At 46.5% G+C, this 16659-nt stretch overlaps 1 protein-coding gene across 2 annotated transcripts in view; it reads right to left on the bottom strand.

The window, feature by feature from the left end:
• The window catches only part of LOC121551512 (protein tweety homolog 2-like), a 67996-nt gene that overhangs the window by 9586 nt on the left and 41751 nt on the right, over positions 1–16659 (bottom strand). For both annotated transcript variants that reach the window (XM_045210973.1, XM_041864210.2), the window contains exons 4-7: positions 11205–11425; positions 9350–9445; positions 4054–4126; positions 563–632 (exon numbers count right to left, since the gene is read on the bottom strand). In XM_045210973.1, coding sequence (XP_045066908.1) covers positions 563–632; positions 4054–4126; positions 9350–9445; positions 11205–11425 — 460 coding nt within the window. The remainder of the gene's footprint in view (positions 1–562; positions 633–4053; positions 4127–9349; positions 9446–11204; positions 11426–16659) is intronic.

Below are 16659 nucleotides of genomic sequence, written 5' to 3'. Positions count from 1 at the left end.
TCAGACAACCAAAGCTCATCCCAATGAAGATTAACCCAAACACACCCTGTATTAATTACATTCATTAATTTCAGAAAGAAAAGACAGCATAAACACATCTTAACATGTAGGATTTGTTCTGTAACAGTGGGTCTATCTGACCAGTGGTTCTGTAGGAGCCAAATAGGTCATATTGTATATTTGCATGTTTCCAATTCATGATGCATTTCTGTTGTATGTGTGTTTGCCATTAATCCCCTGTCAAGTGTGTGTACCCCCTCTACAGGCCAGTGGAGAATACAGTTAAAAGGCATACACGCTCCAAGGCCTACATTTTTGTATCCACAAGAACAACAAATAAATGTATTATTATTTTTCAACTTGAATCAAACTCTGGACATTGGATTTGTATGATTCAAGACTAACATTTCACCACTCTCCATTGTGGCTAAAGGATTCGAATGGAAATTGTATTGGGACAATTTAGCCACTACAGGTTCTATCTGCCAAGTGTGAGCCAGTGTGGACTGTGAAGAATCACATTGTCTATGACTGCTATTAGAAAACTGGAACTGGAAGGTACCTGCACTGAGGAACTCCTTGGTCCTGTTCGCTATGAACTTGTCTGGAGACACACAGAAGTCACTGGTGCCCTGAAGGGGAAACAAGATAATATACGTTCAGAAGTTACTGGTGCCCTGCAGGGAAAACAGGATACTATACCGAGCAGGATTGGGGTCAAATTTCTGTGTACTTCCTGAATTGACTGGAATTGAAATTGTATTGACCGCAAACCTGATACCGTGGCATTAAACAGGTGTTATCTGGTGTTCATTAGTGTTTAATTACCCTCAATGATCCATTACTTGTTAAAGCACTATTATAGCGTGACATAAAAATGGACAATGATTTGACAGAACAAAGAAAAATTAAGACCCGTCATAAACACTTAAGACTCAAATCACTTCCCAGAATCTTAATGACTGTTTGGAATTATTAGCCTAACAGTCGTGGAGGGTGTGACAGAAAATAATATCCTGTCAAAGTAAATTAACTATAGATCACACAAGAGGGCTGTTAATAACAACAGTCTCCATGCCTCTTTAACCTGTGCTGAGCGTAGCAGAACCAACCCTAGCATACAGACTGTCTGCTCAGACTCTCTCATTCATCTGTGTGTGTGATTGTGTGTGTGCGTGGTTAGTGCTCTCCGGCATCCTTGGGACGTCCCTACCTTAAACCCTAAACCTTAACTTTAACCATAACTCTAACCCTAACCCTAACCTTAACCCTTACCTTAACCATTTTAAATTTAAACTTTAATGGGGTGACCTCAAGAGTCGGACGTCCCAAGGAACCCAGATAGCAAGGACTGTGCATGCATGCGTGTGTGCACGTGTTTGTGTGTGTAGGGAGAGAGCCTGTTGATGTGCATGCATAAGCAATTACTGTCAGGCCAAAGATCCCCAGTATTCAGACTGTCACCCTGCTAGAGAGGGCCATACACATAGAAATACAATGACATGTCTAGAAGTTTAGAGGTAATCTATATAGTCATGATCTATTGGCATTATATTGCTATGAGCAAATATTTATCTCCCTCTCTTATTGTTGGGAGGGGTTGAGGAGGAGGAGTTGAGGAGGAGGAGGAACAATAATCTGGGTTGAGGAGGAGGAGGAGGAGGAAGAGGAGGAGGGAAAATTATCTGGGTTGAGGAGGAGGAGGAGGAGGAGGAGGAGGAGGAGGAGGAGGAGGAAAAATGATCTGGGTTGAGGAGGAGGAGGAGGAGGAAAAATGATCTGGGTTGAGGAAGAGGAGGAGGAGGAGGAGGAGGAGGAGGAGGAGGAGGGTTGAGGAGGAGGAGGAACAATGATCTGGGTTGAGGAGGAGGAGGAAAAATCAACAAAAGAGGAGGATGAGGAACAATGATCTGGGTTGAGGAGGAGGAGGAGGAGGAGGAGGAAGAGGAACAATGATCTGGGTTGAGGAGGAAAAATCAACGGAAGAGGAGGAGGAACAATGATCTGGGTTGAGGAGGATGAGGAACGCAGGAAAAAACAAGGGAGTCGATAATGTTCCAGTGAAAAGGTTTGATAATCCACTTTACTGCTAGGGATCGACCTCGACCCTAATCTCCATTGGCCGCACGACAGTATCTGTTGGCTGCCTCCCAAATGGTACCCTATTATCTACAAGTGCACTATGTAGGGAATAGGATGCCAGTTGGGACGCAGCCTATATCCTGACCCCCAACAGACACTGACTCTGCAATTACCAGCTGGAGAAGTGTGGCATGCTTACTGTGGCATCATGCTATTCTAGGTCAGAGGTCGTGTCATTATTCTAGGTCAGAGGTCGTGTCATTATTCTAGGTCAGAGGTCGTGTCATAATAACACAGACACAATGGTTTCTGTCGCTGGCTGGGTGTGGATAAACTGGTCAGTGATGTCAACATGGCATGTGTTACTGTAATCCTGACCGTTGTTGTGATATTGTTGCAGTGTGTTTTCTGGTCAAATAAATGTAGACTCATGATTTCCTCATGTCGCTCAATCCCTCCTCCTCTCTCCCTCCCTCTCTCCCTCCTCCCTCCCTCTCTCCCTCCATCCCAGCCTGCGTCAGAAGCACAGTCACCCAGCCTCTGGATAATCCTAGTCTCCCACCATGCTGGCTCCTCTCTGGGATGGTATCCTGAGTGCCCTGTGTCCCTGTTATTAACAAAGTCTGCCCCATTAACCCCACTAAGCCTAGACATACTGTAGACACACATACACTACATGCCCAAAAGTATGTGGACCCGTGCTCGTCGAAAATCTCATTCCAAAATCATGGGCATTAATATGGAGTTGGTCCCCCCCTTTGCTGCTATAACAGCCTCCACTCTTCTGGGAAGGCTTTCCTCTAGATGTTGGAACAGTGCTGCGGGGACTTGCTTCCATTCAGCCACGAAAGCATTAGTGAGGTCGGGCACTGATGTTGAGCGACTAGGCCTGGCTCGCAGTCGGCGTTCCAATTCATCCCAAAGGTGTTCGATGGGGTTGAGATCAGGGCTCTGTGCAAGCCAGTCAAGTTCTTCCACACAGATCTCGACAAACCATTTCTGTATGGAACTCGCTTTGTGCACAGGGGCATTGTCATGCTGAAACAGGAAAGGGCCTTCCCCAAACTGTTGCCACAAAGTTAGAAGCACAGAATCATGTAGAATGTCATTGTATGCGTTCTCCTGGCATCCGCCAAACCCAGATTCATCACTCCAGAGAACACGTTTCCACTGCTCCAGAGTCCAATGGTGGCGAGCTTTACACCACTCCAGCCGACACTTGGCATTGCGCATGGTGATCTTAGGCTTGTGTACGGATGCTCGGCCATGGAAACCCATTTCATGAAGCTCCCAACGAACAGTTCTTGTGCTGACGTTGCTTCCAGAGGCAGTTTGGAACTCAGTAGTGAGTGTTTGGAATGGAACTCGGTAGTGAGTGTTGCAACCGAGGACAGACAATTTTTACTCGCTACGCGCTTCAGCACTCGGTGGTCCCGTTCTGTGAACTTGTGTGGCATACCACTTAGCGGCTGAGCCGTTGTTGCTCCTAGACGTTTCCACTTCACAATAACAGCACTTGCAGTTGACCGGGGCAGCTCTAGCAGGGCAGAAATTTGACGAACTGACTTGTTGGAAAGGTGGCATCCTATGACGTTGCCACATTGAAAGTCACTGAGCTCTTCATTAAGGCCATTCTACTGCCAATGTTTGTCTATGGAGATTGCATGGCTGTGCGCTCAATTTTATACACCTGTCAGCAACGGGTGTGGCTGAACTAGCCGAATCCACTACTTTGAAGGGGTGTCCACATACTTTTGTATATATAGTGTATGTACAGGATAGGTCATAGTTTGGTTGCTATCTGGCCAGATAATCAGATTATAACCAGTGAAAGACGTTTAAAAAACCTATAATTTTGCAATCAGTACACAACCTGACTATGACGTCACTAAAGACATAAGGATGAGATCACTTATAGCAGTTTTTTAATTAGAGCATGTTTGGTGATGACGGGACAGAACAGACACTCACCACGGCAGTAGCAGTGCCTGCTGCTAGTGATGTCCAGCTCAGGACCAGAGATATCACCCCAAACACCATGATCCTGAAACAGAGAGATAGAGAGAGACAGAGAGAGAGAGAGAGAGAGAGAGAGAGAGATTCCTTTATTATTTTGAAACTTTTGTAAGTGTAATGTTTACTGTTCATTTTTTATTACATTTACATTTTTTTTTTTACATTGTTTATTTCACTTTTTTATTGTTTATTTCACTTTTGCTTATTATCTATTTCACTTGCTTTGGCAATGTAAACATATGTTTCCCATGCCAACAAATCCCCTTAAATTGCATTGAGAGGTCAGAGCCATGGAAGGGGTCAGAGCCATGGAAGGGGTCAGAGCCATGGAAGGGGTCAGAGCCATGTATTTACAATGCTGTATATGGGTCTGGGAGGGGTTAATATGAGACACAAAGAGTGGAAGAGAGAGATAATGAAATTCAATCTATTTTAGATTGTGATGTGATTGTGACGAAGAAAGCATTCTACCATCAGAGATAAATGAAGATGATGTAATAACTTTCCATCTGTTCTCTTCAGAAGGGATTAAAAGGCCTGTGTTCTATCTTCTATCTTCCTCTGGAGAATAGAAGCTGCCATCTATTCCACTGTTGTAGAGACACTTAGGCTGCCATTTGGGATGCAGATTTCTCAATCAGGCCCACAATCTAAATTTGAATAATTAAAAGGTGATGATTTAATCAAAGATATATATATATATATATATATATATATATATATATATATATATATATATATAACAATCTAATTAAACTTGTTATTTGTTGGTTCTTTATTTCTTTCCATTTAATCACAACATTTGGTCCCAAAAAATTACTTATTTCCATTTCCATCAATCTGTAAATGAATAGCCACAGACAGACGAAAGAGAGAGAGAGAGAGCAAGAGAGAAAGAGAGAGGAGGAGAAAGATAAATAGAGTGAGAAAGAAAACAAACAACTCCCAGATGGTTCTGAAAAGGCTGGGGATGGTTTCAGCTCATATCTCTCCTCTGGTAGTCTTAAAGCAGCAGCAGTAAAGTGTCTGAAAGCGCTTGATAATGAGGGAAGGGCATAGTAGTACACATCCTGGAGAGCAGGCCGGTCGATAGACATTAGTGGACACCACCAGAGAGAAGAAGTCGTCAGCAGAATCGTTCAACAACACTGATACGGTCAGACACAGACTGCTCCATGTGCACATATTAAAGGGGAAAGAGATATGAGGATGATTACTGGGATGTTGTTGACTTGTTTAAACTTCACTGCTGGACACAGATATTGAATATTGAGGTGTTTTCTTATCAAGTTTTGTGTCGAGGCTATATAACTGGGCTATTGCGTCCATTGTCCAGAGGGGGTAAGTAACCACCTCTACAGTAACTGTTACTGTACGTGGTTGGTAGTCACCTCACCTCTACAGTAACTGTTACTGTATGTGGTTGGTAGTCACCTCACATCTACAGTAACTGTTACTGTACCTGGTTGGTAGTCACCTCACCTCTACAGTAACTGTTACTGTACCTGGTTGGTAGTCACCTCACCTCTACAGTAACTGTTACTGTATGTGGTTGGTAGTCACCTCACATCTACAGTAACTGTTACTGTACGTGGTTGGTAGTCACCTCACATCTACAGTAACTGTTACTGTACGTGGTTGCTAGTCACCTCACATCTACAGTAACTGTTACTGTACGTGGTTGGTAGTCACCTCACATCTACAGTAACTGTTACTGTACGTGGTTGGTAGTCACCTCACCTCTACAGTAACTGTTACTGTACGTGGTTGGTAGTCACCTCACCTCTACAGTAACTGTTACTGTACGTGGTTGGTAGTCACCTCACCTCTACAGTAACTGTTACTGTACGTGGTTGGTAGTCACCTCACCTCTACAGTAACTGTTACTGTACGTGGTTGGTAGTCACCTCACCTCTACAGTAACTGTTACTGTACGTGGTTGGTAGTCACCTCACCTCTCAGGGGAGATGGGTGATGAGATAATATTTGTTAATGTGTTTGTGTTATAACATTTATCCTGTCTATATCTCCTGATCATATAGACAATGGCGCCAGAGGGGATGGCTGCCGTTTTATGGGCTCTTAACCAACCGTGCTATTTTGCTTGTTTTTTCGCATTGTTTGTAACTTATTTTGTACATAATGTTGCTGCTACCGTCTCTTATGACCGAAAAGAGCTTCTGGACATCAGAACAGCGATTACTCACCTTGAACTGGACGAATAATCTTTCTATAATGAGTCGGACGAGAAGGATTTGCTGAGACACCCGACAGAGCCCTCATCCCCGTCATTCGCAGTAGAAAGAGACAAAGATATTGCGGAAGGAGATCGGGATGCCTGGTATGGAGCTGGCAACGAGTGGCTAATCTACCTTTGCCATCGGTACTATTGGCCAACGTACAATCGCTTGATAATAAAGTGGACGAACTACAAGCACGTATATCCTACCAACGGGACATTAAAAACTGTAATATCTTATGGCTGAACGAAGACTTGAATAACATACAGCTGGCGGGTTATACACTGTATCGGCAGGATAGAACAGCAGCCTCTGGTAAGACAAGGGGTGGCGGTCTGTGTATATTTGTAATCAACAGCTGGTGCACGATATCTAAGGAAGTCTCAAGGTTTTGCTCGTCTGAGGTAGAGTAGCTCATGATAAGCTACCAAGAGAGTTTTCATGTATATTCTTCGTAGCTGTCTATTTACCACCAAAAACTGATGTTGGCACTAAGACCGCACTCAATGAGCTGTATACAGCCATAAGCAAACAGGAAAACGCTCATCCAGTGGCCGGGGACTTTAATGCAGGGAAACTTAAATCCGTTTTAACTCATTTCTACCAGCATGTTAAATGTGCAACCAGAGGGAAAACAACTCTAGACCAACTTTACTCCACACACAGAGATGCATACAAAGCTCTCCCTCGCCCTCCATTTGGCAAATCTGACCATAATTCTATCCTCCTGATTCCTGCTTACAAGCAAAAACTAAAGCAGGAAGTACCGGTGACTCGGTCAATATAAAAGTGGTCAGACGAAGCAGATGCTAAGCTACAGGACTGTTTTGCTAGCACAGATTGGAATATGTTCCGGGATTCTTCCGATGGCATTGAGGAGTACACCACATCAGTCACTGGCTTCATCAATAAGTGCATCGATGACATCGTCCCCACAGTGACTGTACGTACATACCCCAACCAGAAGCTATGGATTACAGGCAACATCCGCACTGAGCTAAAGGGTAGAGCTGCTGCTTTCAAGGAGCAGGACTCTAACCCGGAAGCTTATAAGAAATCCCACTATGCCCTCCGACGAACCATCAAACAGGCAAAGCGTCAATACAGGACTAAGTTCGAATCGTGCTACACCGGATCCGACGCTCGTCAGATGTGGCAGGGCTTGCAAACTATTACAGACTACAAAGCGAAGCACAGCCGCGAGCTGCCCCAGTGACACGAGCCTACCAGACAAGCTAAATTACTTCTATGCTCGCTTCGAGGCAAGTAACACTGAAACATGCATGAGAGCATCAGCTGTTCCGGACGACTGTGTGATCACGCTCTCCGTAGCCGATGTGAGTAAGACCTTTAAACAGGTCAACATTCACAAGGCCGCAGGGCCAGATGGATTACCAGGACGTGTACTCCAAGCATGCGCTGACCAACTGGCAAGTGTCTTCACTGACATTTTCAACCTCTCCATGTCTGAGTCTGTAATACCAACATGTTTCAAGCAGACCACCATAGTCCCTGTGCCCAAGAACACTAAGGTAACGTGCCTAAATGACCAACGACCCGTAGCACTCACGTCTGTAGCCATGAAGTGCTTTGAAACGCTGGTCATGCCTCACATCAACACCATTATCCCAGAAACCCTAGACCCATTCCAATTTGCATACCGCCCCAACAGATCCACATATAATGCAATCTCTATTGCGCTCCACACTGCCCTTTCACACCTGGACAAAAGGATCACCTATGTGAGAATGCTATTAATTGACTACAGCTCAGCGTTCAACACCATAGTGCCCTCAAAGCTCATCACTAAGCTAAGGACCCTGGGACTAAACACCTCCCTCTGCAACTGGATCCTGGACTTCCTGACGGGCCGCCCCCAGGTGGTAAGGCTAGGTAACAACACATCCGCCACGCAGATCTTCAACACGGGGGCCCCTCAGGGGTGCGTGCTCAGTCCCCTCCTGTACTCCCTGTTCACTCATGGCTGTATGGCCAGGCACGACTCCAACAAAATCATTAAGTTTGCCGATGACACAACAGCGGTAGGCCTGAACACCGACAACGACGAGACAGCCTATAGGGAGGAGGTCAGAAACCTGGCCGTGTGGTGCCAGGATAACAACCTCTCCCTCAACGTGACCAAGACAAAGGAGATGATTGTGGACTACAGGAAAAAGAAGAGGACTGAACACGCCCTCATTCTCATCGACAGGGCTGTAGTGGAGCAGGTTGAGAGCTTCAAGTTCCTTGGTGTCCACATCACCAACAAACTAAAATGGTCCAAGCACACCAAGACAGTCATGAAGAGGGTACGACAAAACCTATTCCCCCTAAGGAGACTGAAAATATTTGGCATGGGTCCTCAGATTCTCAAAAGGTTCTACAGCTGCACCATCGAGAGCATCCTGACTGGTTACATCACTGCCTGGTATGGCAACTGCTTGGCCTCCAACCGCAAGCACTACAGAGGGTAGTGTGTACGGCCCAGTACATCACTGGGGCCAAGCTTCCTGCCACCCAGGACCTCTATACCAGGCGGTGTCAGAGGAAGGCCCTAAAAATTGTCAAACTCCAGCCACCATAGTCATAGACTGTTCTCTTTGCTACCGCACGGCAAGCGGTACCGGAGCGCCAAGTCTAGGTCCAAGAGGCTTCTAAATAGCTTCTACCTCCAAGCCATAAGACTCCTGAACATCTAATCGAATGGCTACCTGGACTATTTGCAGTGACCCCCAGTACTGGTACCCCCTGTATATAGCCTCGCTATTGTTATTTTTACTGCTGCTCTTTAATTATTTGTTACTTTTATTTCTCTTTTTTTTTTTTGTATTCTTTCTTAAAACTGCATTGTTAGTTAAGGGCTTGTAAGTAAGCATTTCACTGTAAGGTGAATTGTATTGTTGTATTCGGCGCATGTGACAAATACAATTTGATTTGATTTGATCAGGTCTACACAGAGCAAAGTGAGTACCAGTTACTTACACATATCAGAGTGTGGACCAGTTACTTACATGGTGAGTAGCCAACGGGACTGCTTGGCCACCCCCAGACATGCCACCAGGCATATAACCAGATCTAGGATCAGCAGTAGCAGGTAGGTCAGCCACCTAGAGAACAGAGAGGGCACAGTGTTACAGATCTAGGATCAGCAGTAGCAGGTAGGTCAGCCACCTAGAGAACAGAGAGGGCACAGTGTATTCCTTTGGAACTTTTGTGAGTGTAATGTTTACTGTTTGATTCTTTATTTCACCTTTGTTTGAATTGAAATTGAAAGGTTGTTTGAGTTTGAGTGAGTGAATGAATGAATGAGTGAGCAGAGAGAGATAAAGGTTGTTTGAGTTGGAGTGAGTGAATGAATGAATGAGTGAGCAGAGAGAGAGAAAGATGATGCATGTGTGTGTGTGTGTGTGTGTCTGTATCTGTGTCTGTGTGTGTGTTGTCACATCTATGTGTGTTAGCCTCTTAGTTAGAGCCCATCTGCAGCAGGTCATTTCCAGTCCGTTAAGTTAATAATTGAACAGGACAAATCCATGGACATACATAATACATGTCCTACAGTGTCCTCTACAGGAACAACCCACTTCTCTCTCTCTCTCTCTCTCTCTCTCTCTCTCTCTCTCTCTCTCTCTCTCTGTCTCTCTCTCTCTCTCTCTCTCTCTCTCTCTCTCTCTCTCTCTCTTCTCTGTCTCTCTGTCTCTCTCTCTCTCTCTCTCTCTCTCTCTCTCTCTCTCTCTCTCTCTCTCTCTCTCTCTCTCTCTCTCTCTCTCTCTCTCTCTCTCCTCTCTCTCTCTCCTCTCTCCCTCTCTCTCTCTCTCTCTCTCTCTCTCTCTCTCTCTCTCTCTCTCTCTCTCTCTCTCTCTCCCCTCCCTCTCTCTCTCTCTTTCTCTCTTTCTCGCTCTCTCTCTCTCTCTCAGGACACATGTTGTTTCACACAGCAGGCGTAGGTATCTGTAAATGTGTATGTACAGTATGTGTATGTGTGTATGTGTGTGTGTGTGTGGTGTCTACATAAAGCCCCATTTCCACTGCAATGGCTCCTGTGGAAAAAGTATGAAGCTTTGAATAACAGGCATATTGAGGTCAAAGTGCAAACCTACAGTCACCTCTAGTGAAATAGTGACATCATACTTGGCGAACTAGGAGAATCCATAGTGCGAGATAGTGTTGAAATGGCCATTTGGAATGGAATATATTGGATTGAAATGGCTTGGAATGGGCCCCAAACCACTTATCTGTTTGGTAACTCCACACCATGATAGCCTGCAGTACATTGACCACACATATCTTTATAGACAAGAGACTGGGTGGGTGGGGAGAGGCACTAAGGGATCGCTATGCTATTACATTTGTCTGGATCAATGTCCGGATAAATGCAGACAAATGTGTTCTAATGAACGCAGAGCCAGGAAGCAAAGGAGAGAGCGAGCGAGAGAGAGAGAGAGAGAGTGAGAGAGAGAAAGAGGGGGGCGAGTGGGAGCGAGAGAACGAGAGAAAGAGAGGAAGAAAGAGTGCCTTCCATCCCCCTCTTCCCTCAGTGAAACAACACCTCTTCATCAATACATACTTTATCCTCCACTGACACAGTACCCCCTCTAGCAGTCACTTCATAACACACTGACTGACCAGCCATGGTCAGATTACACCAGTCAGTCAGGCTGGAGCAACAAGCCCAGTCTAGAGCCTTGACTACAGTGAGAGGAGACACACAGACTGGTAGTCACGATGAGGAGGTCAATTATACTAGAAATAGGACAGGAGCAGCACTTCACTGTTCTGTCTGTCTATCTGTCTGCCTGTCTGTCTACCTGTCTGTATGACTGTCTGTCTGTCTGTCTTTCTGCCTGTCTACCTGTCTCCTCTTCTCACCTGTAGTACTCTACGTATGCTGTCTGGTCAGCGATGGCCGACAGGTCCACCTTGGCCTTGCTGAGGTCCGGCATGGCGGTCAGCTGTCTGATGATGTTGTCAGCCATCTGACCCATGAACCTCAGGGCCTGGACATAGTCTCCCCGCGTAGCGAAGATCTCATCCAGACGGTTCAGGTGCTGCTGCAGACCCACCTCCATATTGCCCAGAGAACTGGAGACCTGGGAGAGGGGGAGAGAGAGAGAGAGAGATAGAGAAGGGGGGAGAGAGAGAGAGAGAGAGAGAGAGAGAGAGAGAGAGAGAGAGAGAGAGAGAGAGAGAGAGAGAGATAGAGAAGGGGAGAGAGAGATAGAGAGAGAGAGAGAGAGAGAGAGAGAGAGAGAGAGAGAGAGAGAGAGAGAGAGAGAGAGAGAGAGATGGAAGAGAGAGAGAGATGAGAGAGAGAGAGAGAGAGAGAGAGAGAGATAGAGAGAGAGAGAGAGAGAGAGAGAGAGAGAGAGAGAGAGAGAGAGAGAGAGAGAGAGAGAGAGAGAGAGAGAGAGAGAGAGAGAGAGAGAGAGAGAGAGAGAGAGAGAGAGAGAGAGAGAGAGAGAGAGAGAGAGAGAGAGAGAGAGAGAGGTTATTAAGAACATCTCATTCAGGTGCTTCAGATGCTGCTGCAGACCCACCTCCATACTACCCAGGGGGAGGAGGAGAGAGGAGAGGAGAGAGGAGAGGGGAGAGGGGAGAGGAGGAGAGGGGAGAGGAGAGGAGGAGAGGGAAGGAGAGGAGAGAGGAGAGGAGGAGAGGTACTTTATTTAGTAACAATCACCACCGTTCCTTGTGGGAGGGAGGGGGAGGAGAGGGTGAAGGAGAGAGAGAGAGAGAGAGAGAGAGAGAAAGGGGGAAGAGGTAGAGGTAGATTTATTGACTGTTCAATAGGGATAAAGGGAGTAAATGACTGTTTCTGTGCTAGAGAGATAGCTATTAACATGACAGGACAGATTTAGGAGTCATGTACAGCTCAGTATAATGTCTGTACAGCACGTGTGTGTGTGTGTGTGTGTGTGTGTGTGTGTGTGTGTGTGTGTGTGTGTGTGTGTGTGTGTGTGTGTGGACTGTTGTGAATGTATGGCATGTATATGCATCTATTTGTCAACAGTATCCGTATTCCACGCACAACATTTCATGAGTGGTTGAATGCTAACAGTGTAACATACACTATATATACAAAAGTATGTGGACACCCCTTCGAATTAGTGGATTCAGCTATTTCTGCACACCCCGTTGCTGACAGGTGTATAAAATCGAGCACACAGCCATGCAATCTCCATAGACAAACATTGGTAGTAGAATGGCCTTACTGAAGAGCTCAGTGACTTTCAACGTGGCACCGTCATAGGATACCACCTTTCCAACAAGTCAGTTCGTTAAATTTCTGCCCTGCTAGAGCTGCCCCGGTCAACTGGAATTAATATGTAAAATAATTGACTGCAGGATTTATTTTAAATCATTTCAACTTTCAAAAGGCACTCGCACATCTATTGAGTAGTAGTATCACTGCTCTTGATAGTATCACTGCTCTTGCTAGTATCACTGCTCTTTAATAAGCTTACGTATCGGCTCCGCTGTCGCTGTGTCTGGGCTGCAGTCCTCCGGGTCTTCAGGGAAGCCTGGTCTCTTTTTCTCCTGGTCTTCAGGTTCACAGTGATCACAGCACAGACCGTCTCCAGCAGAGCACAGCCCATCAGTGAAGAGTACACTCTGTACTCCCTCTCCTCTCTCTTTTTCCTCTCTACTCCTTCTCTCTCTTTCTCCTCTCCTCTCTACTCCCTCTCTATCCCTCTCTTCTCTACTCCCTCTCCTCTCCTCTCTACTCCCCCTCTCTCCTCTCCTCTCCTCTCTACTCCCTCTCCTCTCTTCTCTACTCCCTCTCTCTCCTCTCCTCTCCTCTCTACTCCCTCTCTCTCCTCTCCTCTCTTCTCTACTCCCTCCCTCTCCTCTCCTCTCCTCTCTACTCCCTCTCTCTCCTCTCTACTCCCTCTCCTCTCCTCTCTACTCCCTCTCTCTCCTCTCCTCTCCTCTCCTCTCTACTCCCTCTCTCTCCTCTCTACTCCCTTTCCTCTCCTCTCTACTCCCTCTCTCTCCTCTCCTCTCTACTCCCTCTCTCTCCTCTCCTCTCTACTCCCTCTCTCTCCTCTCTACTCCCTCTCCTCTCCTCTCTACTCCCTCTCTCTCCTCTCATCTCTACTCCCTCTCCTCTCCTCTCTACTCCCTCTCCTCTCTCTCCTCTCTACTCCCTCTCTCTCTCTCCCCCTCCCCTCTCCTCTCTACTCCCTCTCTCTCCCTCTCCTCTCTACTCCCTCTCTCTCCTCTCTACTCCCTCTCTCTCCTCTCTACTCCCTCTCCTCTCCTCTCTACTCCCTCTCTCTCCTCTCCTCTCTACTCCCTCTCTCTCCTCTCCTCTCTACTCCCTCTCTCTCCTCTCTACTCCCTCTCCTCTCCTCTCTACTCCCTCTCCTCTCTCTCCTCTCTACTCCCTCTCTCTCCCTCCCCTCTCTTCTCTACTCCCTCTCTCTCCCTCTCCTCTCCTCTCTACTCCCTAACTGTCCCTCTCCTCTCTACTCTCTCTCTCTCCTCTCTACTCCCTCTCTCTCCTCTCCTCTCTACTCACTCTCTCTCCCTCTCTCTCTCTACTCCCTCTCTCTCCTCTCTACTCCCTCTCTCTCCTCTCCTCTCTACTCCCTCTCTCTCCTCTCCTCTCTACTCCCTCTCTCTCCTCTCCTCTCTACTCCCTCTCTCTCCTCTCCTCTCTACTCCCTCTCTCTCCTCTCCTCTCTACTCTCTCTCCTCTCCTCTCTACTCCCTCTCTCTCCTCTCCTCTTTACTCCCTCTCTCGCCCTCTCCTCTCTCTTTCTCCTCTCCTATCTCTTTTTACTCTCCCCTCTCCTCTCCTCTCTCTCCTCTTTCTTCCTCACTCTCTCCTCTCTCCTCTTCCACTCTGCTGCTCCGATGTCGCTGTGTCTGGGCTGCAGTCCTCCGGGTCTTCAGGGAAGCCTGGTCTCTTTTTCTCCTGGTCTTCAGGTTCACAGTGATCACAGCACAGACCATCCCCAACAGAGCACAGCCCATCAGTGAAGAGTACACTCTGTAGAATGTGGAGTTGATGCCAAAGGGGTCCCACACCAGCAAGAAGGTCTTAGTTACTGAGACACACACCCTTTCATAGAAGACAGCACACCAGTACACCCCACTGTTCGCCAGTGAGAGGTTAGAGAGGGCCAGAAAAAAGGGAGGGTGAGATGCATTCATTCGGCCAACCAAGTCTTTGGGCAAGTTTGCTAGTTTTATTCTTGTGTCCAGAATGACATCGTCCACCTGAGCAGTCCGTCTGTACCACACCACCCGGTCAAATTTAGTGAGATTAGAGTTACAGTTGAGAACAACCTCCTCTCCCTCTGAGAATAACTCTGTGAGCGGCTCGGACTTCGGGAACACCAGGAGAGAATAGCGTTTTATGTATCTGTACGTTCCTTGTAACTTCTCAGAGCATGCATACCCTCCTGAGTGGTTGAGCACCAGTGATCGGATGACCAGATGGTAGTTCCCTGATGTTCTTCCGTCTGTCACGTACATCTGCTTCTCTCCACTAGTGAGATGATTGGAGTCCCATCTGATGTCTTCAAAGAGGCTACTTCCCCACCTTGTCTCTGTCCCATTGAGGTCATCATGGTTAAAGCAGGGCAGTACAACGTCCTCTCCTACTGAGAGAGCAAGATAGTGTCTCTTAGGTGCCAGATTAAAGACCAGGGTGTAAACACAAAGCTGTCCCTCCAGTGCCATGCACCAGTAATACGGCTCCAGGTCCTTTATGGTGACATTGGTGAGGTGGAGAGAGGAGCTGTTCTCAGCTAACTGCACTCTGTTGTCCCCATTTTCATCCTCCCTGAACCATCTGACTGTCATGTTGGCATCTTCCCTTGCACCCTCACACTGCAGCTCTATCCTCTGTCCTAAATTAACCTGCATCATCTCTTCTTCATTTGAACCACTGCAGACCAGGAGGTCCTTGCTGTCCTGGTGTGACACCCTGCCATCTGTCCAACACTCCATCCTATACTGTCCAGAGTCTGACTGAGTGAGATCGTTGATCTGGAGATATGAACCAGTCTGATCCTGCTTCCGTTCCAGTCGATGCCTAAACTCAGCAGCCAGGGTGGAATTCTCAAGTGGGTAAGATGTGTTCCACAGCAGCAGGCTCTCTCCAACGGAGGATCTGAACATCAAACAGTAGTCTTCTCCTTTATCATTAGGAATGTAAAACGTACATTTATCTTCTTCATCTCTGATGTCCTGGCCTGTAAGGATTGTTCTGATTAGAACAGCCAGTAGAATGCTGAGCTTTATGAGCCAAGCCATTCTACTCTGAGAAGTCTGTCAAGCCTGTGAATTTTATATGAGTAATTTATTTTCACTCTGATGATTCAGTTGATCATAATTTATTAATCTGAGTTGCTGGAGGCCGGAAGAGGCAGAGCAGAGCTAGCAGATGTGTTAAAAATACCACACAAGACAACATGATGCTGATGACGATAATGGAAAGAGGGGGTTTTATTTTAACTTTGTGGTCTGAAGGTTCTGCATCTTTTAAATGTCCTTTCTGAGATCAAATGTTTAGCTTAATAGTCTGGCCCTGCCTGTACACACACAGGACATACACTACTGCTTGGTTTATCTCTGATTCAGTATTCATTTATTAAACTTTACAGTTTTTTAAATTATTATTTAACCTTTATATATTTATTCTCATTAACCATGTTTCCATCCACAGTTTTTATGCGAGTAAAGTCATTACATTTACATTTTTAGTCATTTAGCAGACGCTCTTATCCAGAGCGACTTACAGTTAGTGAATACATATATTTTTTTTATACTGGCCCCCCGTGGGAATCGAACCCACAACCCTGACGTTGCAAACGCCATGCTCTATCAACTGAGCTACATCCCTGCCGGCCATTCCCTCCCCTACCCTGGGCCAATTGTGCGCCGCCCATGAGTCTCCCGGTCGCGGCCGGCTGCGACAGAGCCTGGATTCGAACCAGGATCTCTAGTGGCACAGTTAGCACTGCGATGCAGTGCCTTAGACCACTGCGCCACTCAGGAGACCATGTCATACCGTATAAAATAAAATCTCGACAGCCGTGATGGAAACAGGAAGTTTCGGTACAATTGTATAAATGCTGACAAATAATTTGTTCGTTCGACATGGTGGGATCTTTTTGTGTCTGTAAAATCAATTATGCGAGAATTGTCAGTGGAAACGCCTTTATGAGCAAATACTGATTTAATAACCATCATATCGATGTAAACAAAGAGCCAGGCGATGACATGGTGTGTGGTCCTCCCACTACGACTCAGGAAACCATGCAGTTTATTAGGCTACAGTCCCTGTACCAAACAATTGGGGTCGGGGACC

The sequence above is a fragment of the Coregonus clupeaformis genome, chromosome 35 (genome assembly GCF_020615455.1).
Source record: "Coregonus clupeaformis isolate EN_2021a chromosome 35, ASM2061545v1, whole genome shotgun sequence".
NCBI lineage: Eukaryota > Metazoa > Chordata > Actinopteri > Salmoniformes > Salmonidae > Coregonus > Coregonus clupeaformis.
Note: the sequence above shows the minus strand (reverse complement) of the source record. Positions and strands in the feature narration are given on the sequence as shown.